This window comes from Aethalodelphis obliquidens, unplaced genomic scaffold (genome assembly GCF_003676395.1).
Source record: "Aethalodelphis obliquidens isolate GAN/ISIS:26980383/991018 unplaced genomic scaffold, ASM367639v1 scaffold93, whole genome shotgun sequence".
Taxonomy (NCBI): Eukaryota; Metazoa; Chordata; class Mammalia; order Artiodactyla; family Delphinidae; genus Aethalodelphis; species Aethalodelphis obliquidens.
The window spans coordinates 1,252,542-1,270,941 of NW_020838037.1; the positions used below are offsets into that span (position 1 = coordinate 1,252,542).

The 18,400-nt window shown below is 36.7% G+C and overlaps 2 protein-coding genes across 4 annotated transcripts in view; one reads left to right on the top strand and one right to left on the bottom strand.

The window, feature by feature from the left end:
* AASDHPPT (aminoadipate-semialdehyde dehydrogenase-phosphopantetheinyl transferase) overlaps positions 1 to 9,499 on the bottom strand; it is a 33,807-nt gene extending 24,308 nt beyond the window's left edge. The window contains exons 1-2 of one of the 3 annotated variants that reach the window (XM_027095706.1): positions 9,185 to 9,420; positions 6,977 to 7,202 (exon numbers count right to left, since the gene is read on the bottom strand). In XM_027095706.1, coding sequence (XP_026951507.1) covers positions 6,977 to 7,202; positions 9,185 to 9,367 — 409 coding nt within the window. In that variant the 5' untranslated portion in view covers positions 9,368 to 9,420. The other 2 variants (XM_027095708.1, XM_027095707.1) reach the window with 2 other exon arrangements.
* Positions 9,340 to 18,400, top strand: part of KBTBD3 (kelch repeat and BTB domain containing 3) — a 50,135-nt gene continuing 41,074 nt past the window's right edge. The window contains exon 1 of the mRNA XM_027095705.1: positions 9,340 to 9,759. The gene's annotated coding sequence lies outside the window, so the exon portion shown is untranslated. The remainder of the gene's footprint in view (positions 9,760 to 18,400) is intronic.

Here is an 18,400-nt window from a genome sequence, read left to right on the forward strand (position 1 = left end):
CTGTGCCCATTAGGTAAGTCTTAAGTGACTTTTCTATCAATACTTAAAAGTATTTTAAATATTAACAATATTAACCTCTGTCTGTCTTATTTGCCCCAGTTTGCGAGAAGAGATTTAATATAAAATCAATTACATATGCTAACTTTGCCCGTTCTTCTTATCTTTGTAAGTTTAAAAGGCATCCTTCTTTCAGAAATCTGGCCAAATATACAATTCTATTGTGTTCTAGTAATTGTTATTAAAATTTAATTCTAATTAATTCTGTTGTACACTGTGTAACAAGGATCTAATGGCTTTCAGACAATTTTACTCATGAAAAAAAAAGTTGATGGGTTACAATCTTTCTTTTTGTTGGCTCTATAAATTACATCTAATATAGTGTTTCCCAAACGCTAATAGGTCTAACAATCACCTGAGAAATTGTCTGAATATAGAATCCTTGGTTGTATCTAAGAAATTCTAGTTGAAGAGGTCTGGGAGGGTTTCAATGAACCTGCATTTTTTTCAAGGAACCTGCATTTTTAACAGGCATCCTGGCTGATTTTAATATCCTGGCCACCATTTCAGAAACACCATTCTATACATATAACAGTAATAACTATCACAACCACCTTAGAGCTAACATTTACTTATTAAGTACTTAATAATTCCAGGCACTTTACATGTTTATTCCCAATCTAGCCAATGCTAGTGGTGGTATGACTGTTGAGCCATCAGTATGTAAAACATATACACACAAGTTTTAGGGGAATTAAAGATTTAAATGTTAAAAAAAAAAAAAGTGCAATTTTAGAACAAAATCTAGGAGACTCTATAACCTACAGTTGGAGTAAATCTTTTACCAACTTATTTTTTTTTTAAATGAGACAGAGTTCAGAATTTATCAAGGAAAAGTTAGATATATTAATTAAATAAAAGACAAAATTCATATGGCAAAAAATACAACCAAATTCAAAAGATAGACAAATAACAGAGTGGGAAAATAGTTGTAACAGATTTGGTCAATGAAGTGTCAATATCCATAATACATAAAGAGCTTTTATACATGGATTAGAAAAGATTAATAAGTAGTTCACAGAAGAGCAAATTCAAGTAGCTAACAAGCTACCCTAGTGATTAGTGTAATGCACCATTTAATAAATAATCTTTAACCACTGAATTGAAATATTATGTATAAATACTGGGCACTAACCTTTAACCCTCCTAGCTGTCTATTCTTTTGCTAACACCACACTCTTTTGTTTACAATGCCTAATATAAAAAATTGTTAAGGCAAGTTCCCTCTCACTAAACTTTGTATACTCTTCTTAGATATCAGTTCCTTCACAAAAACTTTAAATTCATTTAACCCAGTTCCATGGAATTTTTCAGATTTTGTACTTGCAAATCCTTAAACAGGTATCAATAAAATCTAGTATTGAGAGGTCATATATTATAGAATGCAGTGTCTAAAAATATAGGCTTTGAGGTATGGGTTCAAATCCATGATATGCTACTTTTCAGCTTGGTTGCCTTGGGCAAATGTCTTAACCTACTCCATAAAATAACAATAACTTATAACTTAGGCTTAAGAGGGTGAAATAAGATAATGCATAGAAGGCATTTAACACAGAGAAGTTGTTCAATAAATACTAGTTCTATGTTGTGATCCCACTCAAATCCTCTGCACAGTGGAAAAGACCCATCCTGTAACTTGGAAAGGGGGAAAACTACCTGCCAGTAAAGACCTGGTTTTCCAGCAAGTTCAGAGCACAAAGAGAAGTGTGACTTATTTAAGCTGCTTGCTGGCTGTAAATCTCCAAGTTAAAAAAAAACAAAAAACAAAAAACAACATTTTGCACATCCTGCAAAATGCAGATCCAAAAAGAATGTAGATCAGCTTAGAATGTAGATCACAAACAATAGTGGAATACAGATCTTCCTTGACTTACGATAAGGTTACGTCCCGATAAACGCATTACTAAGTTGAAAATAGTTTAGGTCAAAAATGCATTTAATACCCCTAACCTATGGAACATCACAGCTTAGGCTAGCTTACTTTAAATGTGCTCAGAGCACTTACATTAGCCTACAGGTGGGCAAAATCATCTAACACAAAGACTATTTTATAATAAAGTGTTGAATACCTCATGAAATGTACTGAATACTGTACTGAAAGTGAAAAACAGAATGGTTGTACTAGTTGTTTTACCCTCGTGATTGTGTGGCTGACTGGGAGCTATGGCTCACTGCTGCTGCCCAGCATTATGAGTATGGAATGGCATATGGCTAGCACAGGAAAATGTCAAAATTCAAAGTATGGCTTCTACTGAATTGCTTTTAAACCATCATAAAGTTGAAAAATTTTAAGTTGGACACTATAGACTGTAGCAGCAACAAAGCTGGAAACCGAATCTGATGGATGCAAATGCAGGAGAGAAGAAGCTAGGGAGATAAATGCAGGGTGAGGAAGAAGACTCGAAGGAAGAACTATTTTAAATCACAACTCACTGATGAGAACAGTTTATATTCCAACTAGAATCTGATATGAATATCATTTTTCACTGTAGTTGCATAACCACTTTTTAATTTTTCAACAAATTTTAGGAATATTTTGTGTGAAACTGAGAACTCCTATTATTTGTACATTCAATAAATATTTACTGAGCACCTGCTATGTGCTAGACACGCTGCTAAGTACTAGGTATACTGTGGCAAAAACAAAACAAGCATAGCTCCTGAACTTATTTAATGAAGGAGAACAGATAATAATCAAATAGCTAAGTTATAATTACAAATGAGAAAGTCCATGAAGGAAAACAAGATCAGGTGGTCAGGAAAGTCCTTTCTGAGGAGGTACTGGTACTGGCTACTTCTCATCCTTCATGTCTAAGGTACTCACGAAAGAGTGGGGAGAAGAACAGGCAGAGCGATCAGCTTTTCTGAAATGACCTGAACAGGAAAAAGTCTACTACATTCAAGGTAATAAAAGATGAGTATGGACAGAAAATAGTGAGCAGAGAGCAGCTAAAAATGCAAATGGAGAGATAAATGAGAATAAGACGATAAAATCATGTTAAAGGGACTGAATTTTATTATGAACCAACCTAAAAGTTTTAAGAAAATTGCTTTAAGGAAATTTTTAAAGACCACTCTAACTCTGTACCAAGAATGTACTGAGAGAGAACAGAAGTGAAGAGGGGGAACCAAACAGGAAGCTATTAAAATAGTGCTATAAATAGTATGGTGGAAAGAGACAACAAATAGGCTCTACCATAGCTACCATATAATATCACCACTTACTTTATACTTACTGTACGTAATTTACATAACAACTGTTCAAGAGGAGTAGTTCTATGATACAGTCATTTCAAAGTTATTAAATTAGTATTAAATCTCAAAATATTGAGTCATTTTGTCCTGCCAATTAATATCCAGCAAAGTTTATAACAAAAATGTGAACTTGAAAGTATAAACCTGTGGGGAAAAATATTTTCAGTCTTTTCCCAAATTTTAATAATTTTTATACTGTATCTCTTATCTTGCCTTGTAAACATGGGAACCAAACTGAACAATTCATACTTTTATACTTTATACAATCCTTACTTTTATACTTCTAACTGCAAAAGCCTTTAGTGGTAGATAAAAATTAGAAAATGAAGGAAAAACAACCAATATTTCTCAATTGGGTACAGCAAATTATAAAGATGACCCACAAAACACCTCACCCCACTCCTGACCACAGGGTTGGGATTGTATTGCACTGGCAATTTATCTATTCTAGGGCCCCCAATATCTTATAATCCCTCTTCTCTGGATATCCATTAAACAATTATTTACTGAGTGCCAAGTATGCACCAGTTACTTCTGTATAAGTTTCCTCTCTCCATTAAGTAGAGAATAACGTGGTGGTTACAATAGGGTCCTTCTAGCATCTGGCTAGAAGGGAGAAACCCAAAACTTCTTACATCCATCAATATATTCTCTCCTGCCCTGCCACAGCAGCAATGGGAGAACTGGGAGATGGCGGGAAATGATCTGCACCTAGCAGAAATGTCTAATGTGATAAGGAAAGACTCCACAAGTTCCTACATGATGTTGACCTGCAGACAAAATGGGAGTAATAGAACTGAGTCTTACAATATACTCACGATGCCCCCAAAGTCTAACTCCATCTTGAGAGTTGATAATCTAATAACAATGCCCGAAACAAAGTACAATACTTCCCTTGCTCCTATACTGTTTTACCCTCCACCATTTAGCAACTCTTGGAAACTTTCCCTGCTCAATTTCCTCACTTACTCTGATAAGCAGAGCATTTCAAATGAATCGCCAGTGAAGTAAACCAGTGTCTACTTTCCTGAGAAATGATGCTGTGTCCATTAATCTTTCAGACACTAGTGACACAGTAACAATACTAATGGCAACTGGAAAACAGCTCTTCCCCAATGCATTACTGGATATATCAATAGCTTTTTGGCAATGAAAGAGCCAAATAGGAAAAGGCCTGGATACTGTGATTAGTCAAACAAGAGCAATGAAAAAAGATGGTGGATAAAAAAAGTCTAATAAAATATAATTAACAGAATCTTCACTTTTTGCTCAATTACCTTCCTATCATTTATTAAGTTTCAATTAGTACTTACTTGTTCATCTGGTATTGACCATAAGCCAACATTGCCCATTACGCCAACTGTAATTAAATCTGTGTCTCACAGGCATAATTTCTAAGCAGATATCAACCTGATGAGCCAACCATTACTGTGTAATTGTACTGACTGCATTCTAAGGAGCAATGGTCTCTCCAATAATTTCTGATTTTTAGGGAAAGGTCACATAAGGACCACAGAAAGCTATGAAGTTTATGGGCTCATTTGCATGCTCACTCTGAATCCTCTGTAACAGTGGTTCGTTGATAAGGTTCACAATAAGCCTTCTATGACCCTGCAAAAAACCAGATCCTCTCTCAGAAAAATGTACCTGTGCATACAAAATGTAGCAAACAATTTCAGGAGGTTAAAAAAAAAATGACTTGATGCTTATCCAGGGTCAAGAACCCCTGCTATCATTAGTATAGCCTCCTTCTGAACAAAGTTAAGAATAGAGGTTTAATAGATTTATGAGCAGGTCAGAGAAAAAGCTGTTGGTGGGAAAATTCAAAGCAAAGACACTGACAATAAAGATGAGAGAGGAGATTCACAGCAATACCCTGAGGCCTAACTACTGCAGCACAAAGTGCTTATTCATTCATTTGACAAATATTTATTGCACATTATTTTGAACTAGGTAGGGTGCCAGACGTGATAGCTACTATCAGAAGTAGCTAACATAGTTCCTGCTCTCATACAGCTTGTAAGGACCAGTGGGAAGAAAATCAACATCCTGAAAAATAATTATAAAATGAAATATATAATTGGAATGAAGGAAATATACTTTATGAGAGCCTAGAACAAAAGAACCTGGCTTAGATTGAAGGTCCACAAAGGCTTCCCTAAAGTAAGACTAAAGTGAAAGCTAACCAGTAAATAAGTTACCTATGCAGAAATGGGGGTGGGGGTAAAGTTATTACAAATATTCCAGTCCAAGGGAAACATAAGCAAAGATCCTGTGGTAGACACAGTGTGGAGATTAGGGAACTGCACTATGAAATTAGGAAAATGTTGGTTCTCTTATTTTAACAGCTTTCTTCTTATCCTGTTACTTATCTTCTGATAAAAATGATAGTATGCTGTGTCCCACCCACCCCATAATATACGTAAGGCACTTAGGAAAATGCCATGGCACACAGTAAGTGCACACTAATGTTAGTGATGATGAAAGTTATAGAGTAGTTGAGAGAACTTGTGTTCTAGTAAAATTACCTAGGTATAGTCAACACCACAATAAATGTTAGCAGTTCCTACAGCCACCAATTACAAATTTCTAAGGCAAAATATAAACAACTTAAAATATTTTAATAATTGCTTGCTCTTCATTTCCATTTATATAAATGTGCTACAAAGAGCTATATTTAGATACAGTACAAATACATGTTATCTCTACTTAAGGACTACAATATACTTTACCACTGAGATTATTCTTTTTTAAACAAACCAACAACTAATTGGTTAATTCTGGGAAAGACTTAAATGAAACCAAGTTCTTACAATACATATAATTACTATTTTTTTAATAGAATGATACTCAAAATTGACTCCCTGTTGAGTTCAATTTGATTGAACATCTACTACTTAAATAAAAAATATTGAGCTATGGAAAAACTGTTCTTTAGAAAATTTAACAGTCTTTGAGAATAGTTTCAAATTTAGTCTTACTTAACAAGCTGAGGTATAATTCAAAAAGAAAACCTTTGTTTTCACTTTGCCTCTAGGCAAAGTATTATACGAATCCCCAGTAACGAAGAATCTATCTTTTATGTAGAAGTCTGTTAACATTCAAGAAAATATATAGTAAACAAAGGATGTTGGGGCCCTCAAGCCAACAGCCACCCCCAACTGTGCACCCTGAGGGGATTCAGGATGGAGAAAAGCAGGATACTGGCCCTAGACAGTTAAGGTGCATATCAAAGGAATAATTTCAGTAAGCCCAAACTCTTGCATCTTCCCATACATAGAAAAGTGCTAAATTCATTAATGAAATGTTTGGTTTTCTTTAATTAACAGTAATCTTTTTATGTTCTGACTACCGGATTTTTGTTGCAAAAAACTCCTATATATCCTGGTTCCTCCCTTATCTCTTTGGAGCAGTCTCTCAGAGCTATTTGAGAGGCTGCTTCCCGGACTTGAGTCCTCAGAAAGTCTGCAGAATAATTCTCAAGTTTTGGGTTGTGCATTTTTTTCAGTCGACAATACCCTGCTCTCTCAGATATACTACCCTTGAGTACGAGCACGTTTTTCCTAAACTTAAATATCTACATCTCCTTGTCTGATATTATTCAACAGGTAAGAACTAAGAGAAGACACTTAATAACTCTTGTACTACAAAAATGCAACATTACCTGGAAAACTAGTCTTCATTATATCAATTCCAACTTGTAGCTCAGACTCCGCAGCAAGTACAGCATAGTCTCCTTGATGAGAGATGTTAAAGTTGAAATTGGGGTAAGGATTCAATGAGTCTTTCGCAAGGATTGGTTTTCCTTTTGCAGTTCTTTGCAAACGAATATTATTCCAAGGTATATTCAATTTCTCTGCAACTAATTTCCTCATCATCAGACGACCAGCCTGTTAATAAAACATTTTTTAAGTATTGATGTCTGTACTAAAGATTTAGGTAACACTGCCTATAACATACAAAGTCTATTTTTGTGGTTTCTAAAATATTCATTTCTTAAAGTTTTTAAAAAGTACCTAAGTATTAAATACCTGCTTTAAGATTTAAGAAATGCTTATGAAGACAGACAACTTAAAGTCCCTCTTTAGCAATTCCCTCCCTCCCCTTAACAAGTAACCAACCAATGTTATCAAGTATTCATCCCTTCAGTCTTTTCTCTAAGTACCCAAAATATGTTCATTTGCTTTTACTATCTATCCATTTATATGAAATCCTACTATATGTACTATTCTACCATGTATAATCTTTTAAATTTCTAAGTGTTGGGGATTATTTTATGTTTGTATATAACCATCTGGCCTGTGCATTTCATACTATCAAGGTACCACAACTTGACTATCCCCTATTGTTGGATATTTTAGGCTGGCTCTAGTTTTACTATTATAAAAAAAATTCCCCATTGAGCAACCTTGTTGTACTTACATCTCTGTGCATATGTGCATGTATTTCTAGATCATATATTCTTATCACTGGGCTCAACAATTAGCAATGCATGACCTATCTTTTTTCACATATACCCCATCCACTCTCTCCCTCCATTAATTATTAAGAAAGAAATGGGGCTTCCCTGGTGGCACAGTGGTTGAGAATCTACCTGCCAACGCAGAGGACACGGGTTCGAGCCCTGGTCTGGGAAGATCCCACATGCCACAGAGTAACTAAGCCTGTGTGCCACAAATACTGAGCCAGCGCTCTAGAGCCCACGAGCCACTACTACTGAACCCACGTGCCACAACTACTGAAGCCCGCGCACCTAGAGCCTGTGCTCTGCACCAACAGAAGCCACTGCAATGAGAAGCCCGCACACGGCAATGAAGAGTAGCCCCCCCACCCCACCCCCCGCCGCAACTAGAGAAAGCCCGTGTGCAGCAACGAAGACCCAACGCGGCCAAAAAGAAATAAATTAAATAAATTTTAAAAATATATGTATATTTTAAAAAAGAAATGACTAAAATCACACAAAAATACCTAAGGGTATAACAAGGCATATAATATTTTGAAAAATATTCCAAGTTTTTTTCCCTTCAGTTCTAAACAATGACTTTTAAATACTGCACGAGTTTGAATTTGACAACTTCTTACAAATTACAGAAAGTATAAAAATATTCACCAATATGCCTTCAAAAATCAATCAGCCCACATTTCAAAAGAAAAAGTGCTTTGACAGAGGAACATTTTCAAGGTAACAGTCTTTGATGGTAATTAGAAGTTGTTTCAAACTGCGCTATATACACAGAAGTTGTTTTGAAACCCGTTTCCATTTGTTGCTAAAAATACGTAAGTAAAATAAACAATTATATCTAAAGTACTGTTTCCCAAGCTATTTAGTCAGAAAGGTATGCCTAGGACTGCATCCTTCCTTGACTTAAGTTTCCCTGGTAAAAGGAGGCTGGACTCTTCCAGTTCCACGGCGTGCAAGGCTAAAGTAAGTCATAACTGTCAATATTTCTTAGGGCCTATCACGTGCAGGAGAATGGTAGGATACTTAACAGGCTAAGAATGTGCTATGGGCCCAAGCAAGGAAAAATAAATTTTGATAACTTAAAAATAAGAAAAAAAAACATTGTGGGTAAAAAGAACTACGTTGTAGGCCTTCTCAACACCTATTTTAGGGTTTAGCACGATCTCTATTTTCAATTACAACGGGGGAGGGTCTAATATTTACAGCGGACGAGGCCTCCGAGGAGACTACAAAGACGGTGGAGACCAGGCCGCGCGCACACACGGTAGAGTCAGCAGCACCTACCACTCTCGCCCTGGGGCGGCCACAAACTGGCGCCGACGCTAGCGTGGGAGGGGGGAGTCTCTACAGCCCGGCCCACCATCCCCAACATCTGCTTCCTCGGCCCTCAATACGAAAGACCTGTAGTACCAAAGCTGCCTTAGCGTCGCGTGCAAAGACGAACTGGCCAATGCGCTCCTTCTCCTCGGGCTGGATCGATCGCACCGCGAGCAGCCATTCGGCTCGGCTCGGCAGCCAAGCGCCACAGGAAAAGGCCCAGCGCACACCCTCCATTGCTGGCACCAAGCAGAATCGCTTAGCGGGGAAAACCATACACTGAAAACCTCACCGCCACCTCGGGCTTGATGGCGCGGACGCTAAAAGTGCCCCACCCACTTCCTCCCGGCGCTCGGGCGGAGGGGGCGGAGCGTCGCGCTACGTCAACTGCACGTTGCTCACCGAGAGCCCTCACTTCCACGCCGCCTACTCTGCCACCTCCTCCCCCGGGAGCGGAAGTGGAGACCCTCCTCTGCGCTTTGCGGCAACGCGTGACCGTCACGTGGGGCGGGGCTTCGGAGGCGAGCGAAGGGAGGGACAAAGGCCAAGAGCGTATAGAACGCCACTCACACTTGGAGAAGAGATAACGGGACAGAGGTGCAAGCCAATCGCAATCAGGCCTGTGGAGGCAGAGACTGGGGTGGAGACTTCGGAGACTGCAGTTCCAGGTGGGTGATTTCTGAGCTGTGAGAGAGGAGTGGGATGGTAGCGTCTTATTCCTGGGGTCCAGGATCGGCCCCTATTATCCACAGAGAAGAGAATTTTCTTGGCTTAGGCTACCAGTGCCGCTCCTTCGTGTTCCAGGGCGGGAGAGGTTTCTGTGGCAGGAAGGGGACTGCATGGTGCCCCCAAGAGTTGTGTTTCCCGCGGCCCTGAGTTGCCTTCCTCCCCTGTCCCCTTAGGCCGAAACTCATCTAGACACTCCAACCCTAGCAGCCCTCCCTGAAACCTGCCTTCTAAGGCTGGGGCAAAGACTCTGCATTGCCTCCAGTGTAGGGCGCGGACCCTGCCTGAATCCAAGGCTGCTACCAAGCAGCTAACTGTGTTGAGGCCATAAAGTGACCCTGGTGCGGTTTTTGTGGCTGCCAAGCCTGGGCCAGAGCCCTAGGGAGAAAACTGAGGATTCTGTTGTTGAGGCACCGGTGGGTGGTCCCATTGTTATCAGAGGTCTTTGCTCTGAAAGCAACAGAACCAAGTTGCATAATTTCAGGAGCCCTTCATAATTAACTCTGTGCCTTTGCTCAGTTATTTGCTTGTGATCAAAGATCCTTGCGGTTTTGGTCCAGGGAAAAGTTGATCTGTGTAGATGAATTTAAATGCCTAACTTTGTGGTAGATTAAATGCGACACTGGGATTCAGCCGACTCCCTTCTTCCTTTGGCTGCCAGGGAATGTCAACTAAAAGCCAGCAGTAGTAATTAACAGTTACTTGCGGCTTATTTCCATCCTCTTTAAGATAGGTTTTATTCTGTTTTCATCTGTATTTGTTTCTGTTAACTTTTCGTGATATCATCATTCCCCACCAATCATTTGCAAGTAAATGAGATCTTGAACATACACAAACACAAATCCTCAAAGGGCTGTAAAATGAAGTACTGGCTTCATACATCAGTTTAGCTAATACTATGTGTCAGGTGCTATATCTGCTTACAATCTGGCAAAGAAGATAAGACATGTACAAAAAGCTACAGTAAGAGAAAATGTAAAGATATGTAAAGTATAAAGTACTGTTACCCATACCAGCAATGATTTTAAGTCATTTGTCCACTTTTAACTTTATGTATCTAAGCACCATATTAACACTTTTCCATTCTTGTCTTTTTGAACTGACTATTACAATTTTGGTATATTTACTTTTCTATTTCTAAAAACACTTCTATGTCCATTATATCCCATGCTCGTCTATGCAGTAATTTTTACCGTTGGAGAAACAGATGAGAAAGAGAATTTGTGGAATTATTTAAACTCAGGTTTAGGAACGTATGGTCCACTCTTTTACCTTTCAGCTAAGCTTTGTGTATTCAATCTATAGAGCCTAATAAAGGTAGGTAATGTAGTGGTTTTTTGTACTTGTTTTCTCAGAATGTTCTCTTCTCCTCCCATCAGCACATTCCTTGTTCCTCTTTGTCATTCAGGACTCAGCTCAAATGTCATACGAAAGAGAATGTCTCCACAGACACGTATAAAAAGCTCACTCTTCCCACTCCCTATCCCCCAGCCCTGAGCCTAGTACCCTAGTGGACACTCTTTATAGGTTTGTTTAATCCGCTTCCCTATCTACTTTTTAAATTCTTACTTGTCCATCAGGGCTTAGCTCAAGCCTTACTTTTCCTAAAGGACTACTACAGAGTACTTAAAAATATATATATATTGTCTATATAATTAATTTGGCAATTAATCTAGTACTGCCTTATTGGCCTGAATTATTTATATGTGTGTTATCTTGCAAATTAGAATGTAACTGCCCGAGGGGAAGTTCATGTGTACCTTGCCTTTTACAAATAGTATACTTCAGCAAATGTTTTTGATGAACTTTTAGAATAGATTTTACTCTTCATGAGCTAATACTGATATTTATATTCTGTCTACTTCCTTCCCTTTTTTCTTAAGGCAGTATAAAGTGTGCAGTTAATAGCTTGCCTAACTATATTCAGTAAACCCAAAAATGTATTATAGTATTTTTTATTGCATTGGTTAGGGGGAAAAAGGATTAAAGTGATAGCTCAGCAAGCTTGTAGTAGTCATCTTACCAGATCCTGATCTGTGGCTTCTTAGGATTCTGAGAGACTTGTGTTCCAGTTTCAGTTCTATCACCAATTATCTATGTGACTTTGGGTAAATCACATAACCTCTCCCAGGTATCAGTTTCAATGGAAAAGCATCAAATGAGATCATCTCTAAGATTTGGTGATTTTTTTAGGTAATGTTCATTAGCTTTTTATTCTATTGCAAAACCTTGATTTCCCCTTTTCCTTTAATTCCTGTATCTGTTCTATCGCAAAGTTTTATTGGTTCTACTACTAAAATAGAGCTAAAATCTATTTCCCTCCATCTCCAGTCTCTAGTCTAAACCACCATATTTCTCACCTGAAATACTGATTAGTTTTCTATCTTGCTCAAGAAAGGGAAACATTCTCTTGCTATGTCTGTCCTCCATGCCATAAGCACTCCTGAAACAACCTGTCTTCAGAGCTAAGTCTAGAAGTCCATGCTCTTAATCACAGTGCTATAGGCCTCCTTAATTAGACTGAGAAGGAGATAAGAAACTTGAAAAGTGTTGTGGCACAGAAAAGAATGGGGAACTAGTTAACAGTGTGAATACTTCTGAGAGGTTAATAAGATGAGGGGAGTGAAGTTAGCATTTGACTACAAGATGGTAGTGTGGTGACATTGATATGAGCAATTTTATTTATTTTATTTTCATTTTTCTTTGATTATTTTATTCATTTATTTTATTGAAGTATAGTTGATTTATAAAGTTTCAGGTGTACAGCAAAGTGATTCAGTTTTATATATATTATATATATAATATAATATAATATATATAATATATATATAATATATATATAATATATATAAAATATAAAAATATATACTATATATGTTATATAAATATATATAAATATATGTGTATATATAATATATAAATTATATAAATGTACATAAATTATATATAAATTGTATATATAATATATATGAATATAATAACTATATATATAATAAATAATATATTTATATAAATATACAAATATATATAAATTTTATATAATATATATAATATATATATATAAAATATATATATATTCTTTTCCAAACAAGACATTGAATACAACTCCCTGTGCTATATGGTAAGTCCTTGTTGTTTATTGTATATATAGCAGTATGTATATTTTAATCCCAAATTATCAATTTATCTCTCCCCCCTTTCCCTTTTGGTAACCATCAGTTTGTTTTCCATGTCTGTGAGCCTATTTCTGTTTTTTAAATAAGTTCATTTGTATCATTTTTTAGATTCCACATATAAGTGATATCATATGATATTTATCTTTCTGTGTCTGACTTACTTCACTTAGATGATAATCTCTAGGTTCATCCATGTTGCTGCAAATGGCATTATTTCATTCTTTTTTATGGCTGAGTAATATTCCATTATACACACACACACACACACACACACACACACACACACACACACACACACTACATCTTCTTTATCCATTCATCTGCCAATGGACAGTTAGGTTGCTTCCATGTCTTGGCTATTGTAAATAGTGCTGCTGTGAACATAAGGGTGCATGTATCTCTTCTTTTTTTTTTTTTTTTTTTTTTTTGCGGTACACAGGCCTCTCACTGCTGTGGCCTCTCCCATTGCAGAACACAGGCTCCGGACGTGCAGGCTCAGCAGCCATGGCTTGCGGGCCTAGCCGCTCTGCAGCATGTGGGATCCTCCCAGACCAGGGCATGAACCCGTGTACCCTGCATCGGCAGGTGGACTCTCAACCACTGAGCCACCAGGGAAACCCCTGTATCTCTTCTAATTAGAGTTTTTGTCTTTCCTGGATATATGCCCAGGAGTGGGATCATATGGTGATTCTATTTTTAGTGTTTTAAGGAACCTTCACACTGTTCTCCATAGTGGCTGCACCAGTTTAGGTTGCCACCAACAGTATAGAAGGATTCCCTTTTCTCCACACCCTCTCTAGCATTTATTATTTGTAGATTTTTTGATGATGGCCATTCTGACAGGTGTTTTGATTTGCATTTCTCTAATAACTAGCAATGTTGAATATCTTTTCATGTGCCTATTGGCTATCTATATGTCTTCCTTGGGGAAATGTCTATTTAGGTTTTCTGCCCATCTTATGTTTGTTTTTTTTTTGATATTGTGTTGTATAAGCTGTTTGTATATTTTGGAAATTAAGCCCTTGTTTGTTTGCATCATTTACAAATATTTTCTCCCATTCTGTAGGTTGTCTTTTTGGTTTTTTTTAATGGTTTCTTTTGCTGTGCAAAAGCTTTTAAGTTTAATTAGATCCCATTTGTTTATTTTTGCTTCTGTTTCCATTACTCTATGGGAGAGATCCAAAAAAATATTTCTGTGAATTATGGCAAAGAGTGTTCTGCCTATGTTTTCCTCTAGGAGTTTTACATTTAGGTATCTGGTTTTACATTTAGGTCTTTAATCCATTTTGAGTTTATTTTTGCATATCGTGTTAGAGAATGTTCTAATTTTATTCTTTTACATGTAGCTGTACAGTTTTCTTAGCACCACTTATTGAAGAGACTGTCTTTTCTCCACTGTGTATTCTTGCCTCCTTCATCGTAGATTGATTGACTGTAAGTGTATGGGTTTATTTCTGGGCTTTCTAACCTGTCTCATTTATCTATGTGTCTGTTTTTGTGCCAGTACAATACTGTTTTGATTACTGTAGCTTTGTAATAGAGTCTGAAGTCAGGGAGCGTGATTCCTCCAGCCCTGTTCTTCTTTCTCAAGATTGTTTTGGCTATTTGGGGTCTTTTGTATTCCATGCAAATTTAAAAAAATTTTGTTCCAGTGATATGAGCAACTTGAATAGAGTGAAAAAGAGGAACTTGATTGTAGTGGGTTGCGATGATAACTGGTGGCAAAGTTACTGCAGACAGTTCTTTAAAGAAGTTTTTCTGGGAGTAAAGAAATAGGATGGTAGCTAGAGGAGGGTAAAAGATCAAAGGATAGATTTTTGTTTGATATTTGTTTAAAGATGGGAGATACTAAAATTTGTACATTGATCGAAAATGTTCAATAGAGTGATAGAAATTGTGGATATAGGAGTTTGTGTGTTCACCACTCTAAAGTGTACTCCAGAGTGGAGGACCTTGTCTCTATTGTTTTTGACTGTATGCCCAATATCTGGAATAGTGCTTACTACAATAATAGTTACTTCATAAATTTTCTATTATTTGTTGAATAAATGAATGACTTGGACTCTATTTATCTTACCTTCTCTCAATTCATCATTCACACATCAGCCAGAAAAAAATAAATCAAATCATGTCGCTGTCTAGTTCAGTCTTCCATAATTCCAGTTGCACTTAGAACAAAATTCCAGTTCCTTGTGGCCTATAGGATCCTGCATGAGGTAGCACCAGCCTTCTGTAACCCTATCTCCCCAACATTCTTGCTCTCATTAACTATACTCCAGCAATGCTGGCCTTCGTTCATATCCTAAAACTGAAGGACCCTTTCCCATTCTAGGGCTTTATACATGATTTCTCTCACCAACCCCTTACCTTGTCATTATTCGGGTGTCAGCTTAAATGACACCTTCTCAGAAAGGCTCTTCCTAATATTGTAGTGGATGAGAGCATGGGCTCTGGAGCCAGAGTGCCTGGGTTTACATCCCATCTCCTTGCTTACTTGCTATCTATTATTATCTTTAGGGTTTTGTTCCAAGATACTGAAAACCCATTCTTCACATTTTAATTCACATACACATGTAATGACAAATATGTCATGATTGCTGCCTGTCAAAAGTGATTGTAAGGTATCTATTTATCAATTTCAGATATCTTAAGCCTCATTTTCCCTGTATATAAAATAGGGACAATAGTATTATCTATTTTATAGTAGTTGTTTTGAAAATTAAAGAGTGTGTAAAGCATGTGGTACAGAGCCTGGCACAGAGTAAGCACTACGTAAGTGTTCACTGTTAACATTGTCATTATCTGAAGTTGAATACCACCCGCTGTTCATTTTTATATCTATTTCCCAGTTGTTTCTTCACAGTATTTATTGCAGTTTATAATTTGACAGTCTTCTTTTCTAGATACTAAACATCAGGAAAGGAGGGATCATGTCTGCCTTTATTCTCCATGCTCTCTCTAGTACCTAATACAGTACCTGGTATATAGTTAGCACTCTGTAATAAGTATTGAATAGAATAGGCCAGCAAAATGCTCTATATTGAAACATCAGTGACCAAACTAATATCAGTGGAAGACCCAATGAAATCAAAGCCCACATCAGTCACAGCACAACTTTAGTTTAATATTCCACTTCTATCAAGTTGCATATGCTCTTTTTCTTCTTTTTTTTTTGTTTTTGCGGTACGCGGGCCTCTCACTGTTGTGGCCTCTCCCGTTGCGGAGCACAGGCTCTGGACGCGCAGGCTCAGTGGCCATGGCTCACGGGCCCAGCCGCTCCGCGGCATGTGGGATCTTCCCGGACCGGGGCACAAACCCGTGTCCCCTGCATTGGCAGGTAGACTCTCAACCACTGCGCCACTAGGGAAGCCCTGCATATGCTCTTCTGTCGTTACTTAATATCAAAGGCTTGGTTCTTAGACTTGATTCTTGTACTTTTATTGAATAATTTTTTAAATCAAATTTTAATGGAACACATTAAAAGTAAAAACAAGAGAATAGTTTTGAAAATTGATTCAATGTTTTCGGCAGGAAGGTATTTCGTTGAAGCTGAGATGCATTCTTATAAAATACAAGACTGTTTTTTGTGCTACTAAGAAAGAAGAAAAGTGCCATTTAAACTATGACACAGCTTTCCATGACTTGGAATTTTTCGTACTTATGGAAAGCCCTTTTAAAAAAAATCATATCAACCTTGTACACACATTAAAAAAAAGTAAGCAAAATCAATTAGCTGAGATGCTCACATTCAGAATCTAACTCTTCTAATTCACCTTCGCCTCAGCATCTCAGTGTCCATGTTTTTCTACATAATGTTGTTCTCTGTTATCAGGAGCATTAATGATGTATCATTTCTTAAATGAGTGTCCATTTTTATCTTTAGGGTTTTCTTCAAAGACACTGATACACATCCTTCATATTTTGATGCACATACATATGTAATGACAAATATGAGTGTTATTTAACTAAAGTGATTATAAGATACCTATCTGTCAATTTCAGATATGTTAAGTGTGAAAGAATGTCTTAAAATTAGTGAAATATAATGTTGAATTTACAGAATATTTTGGAGGAAAAAAATTGCCTTACAGATATTTTACCAAGATTTAAGAATTGTTTAACAATTAATAATGTTATTGTCAAAGTATATGTTATTACTGATTTTAAACATTAATATTTTATATACCATTTGACAACGTTAGTTTAACATCAGTATCATTTAAGCATCACAACAGTACAATGTAATTGGCGTGTCCACTTTGCAGATGAGGAAGCCAAAGCCTTAAAGAGCCTCAATAGGGGTCACTACTAAGTGATGGATCATGTAAGACCCTGTTCCTTCAGCTCTCAATCCCAGGTTCTTTGCCATTTGCAAAATATATAAGTACAGACTTACTCAAACCTAATTTAAGAAATGAAAGCTTCAGCTTCTTGGATTTGTCATTCTGTGTAGAGTATACATGGCAGGCTTTATCTTTTAACAACATTTATAAAAGTGAATAGCTGTGTATGATCCTAATATATTTGAGAATACTTGAAAATTTCTAGTAAAGTTTGCTTTTTGTGACTATCTTTGTAGAAGTAAGAATTTCTTTATACTTATATCATTGTGTTTAATTCTTATTCATGAACAGTGAGACTGAATAATTGACTTAATTCAACACAGATCCAAATTACATTCATATTTTTAATGACAATGAACTTAATATAAAAAATTTGTGGTTGAGTTTTTTAAGTTGATGTTCTCAAGACCTATGCCACTATGAAGAAATATAGTTTTTATCCTTTTGAAAGTCTCAGGTTTGGATACCTTTTAGCTGTTTTGTTTTACATTCAACTTATTTTTAAAAACTGAGGAACCACCAAAAATAAAAGGAAATTTTCTTTGAATGTTCTAAGTGTTTTGAACAAGAACAAAACTGTAATGTCAAAGTAGTTTCTGATTTGAATTTATATATCATTGTCTTTTTCTTTTAATTTTTATTTTGAAATAATTACAGATATACAGGAAGTTACAAAAATAGTACAGAGAGATCACATGTATCCTTCACCCAATGTCCCCAGTGGTTATATCTTACATAATTATTGTCCAAATTCAAAACCAGGAATTTAACATTGATACAGTGTGTGTATAGTTCCATGTCATTTTATCACCTGTGTAGAGTACTGTAACTGTTGCCATAGTCAAGTCTCCTTTGTGCATATCCACCTCCCCCAACCCCCCACAACAAAGTCCTTAATCCCTGGAAACCACTACTTGCTTTTTCATGCCTATAATTTTGTCATTTCAAGAATATTATAGAAATGGAATCAAACAATATGTGACCTTTTGAGATTGAGTTTTTTCACTCATGATAATGTCCTTGTAATCCATCCAAGCTGTTGTGTATATAGTAGTTTGTTCCTT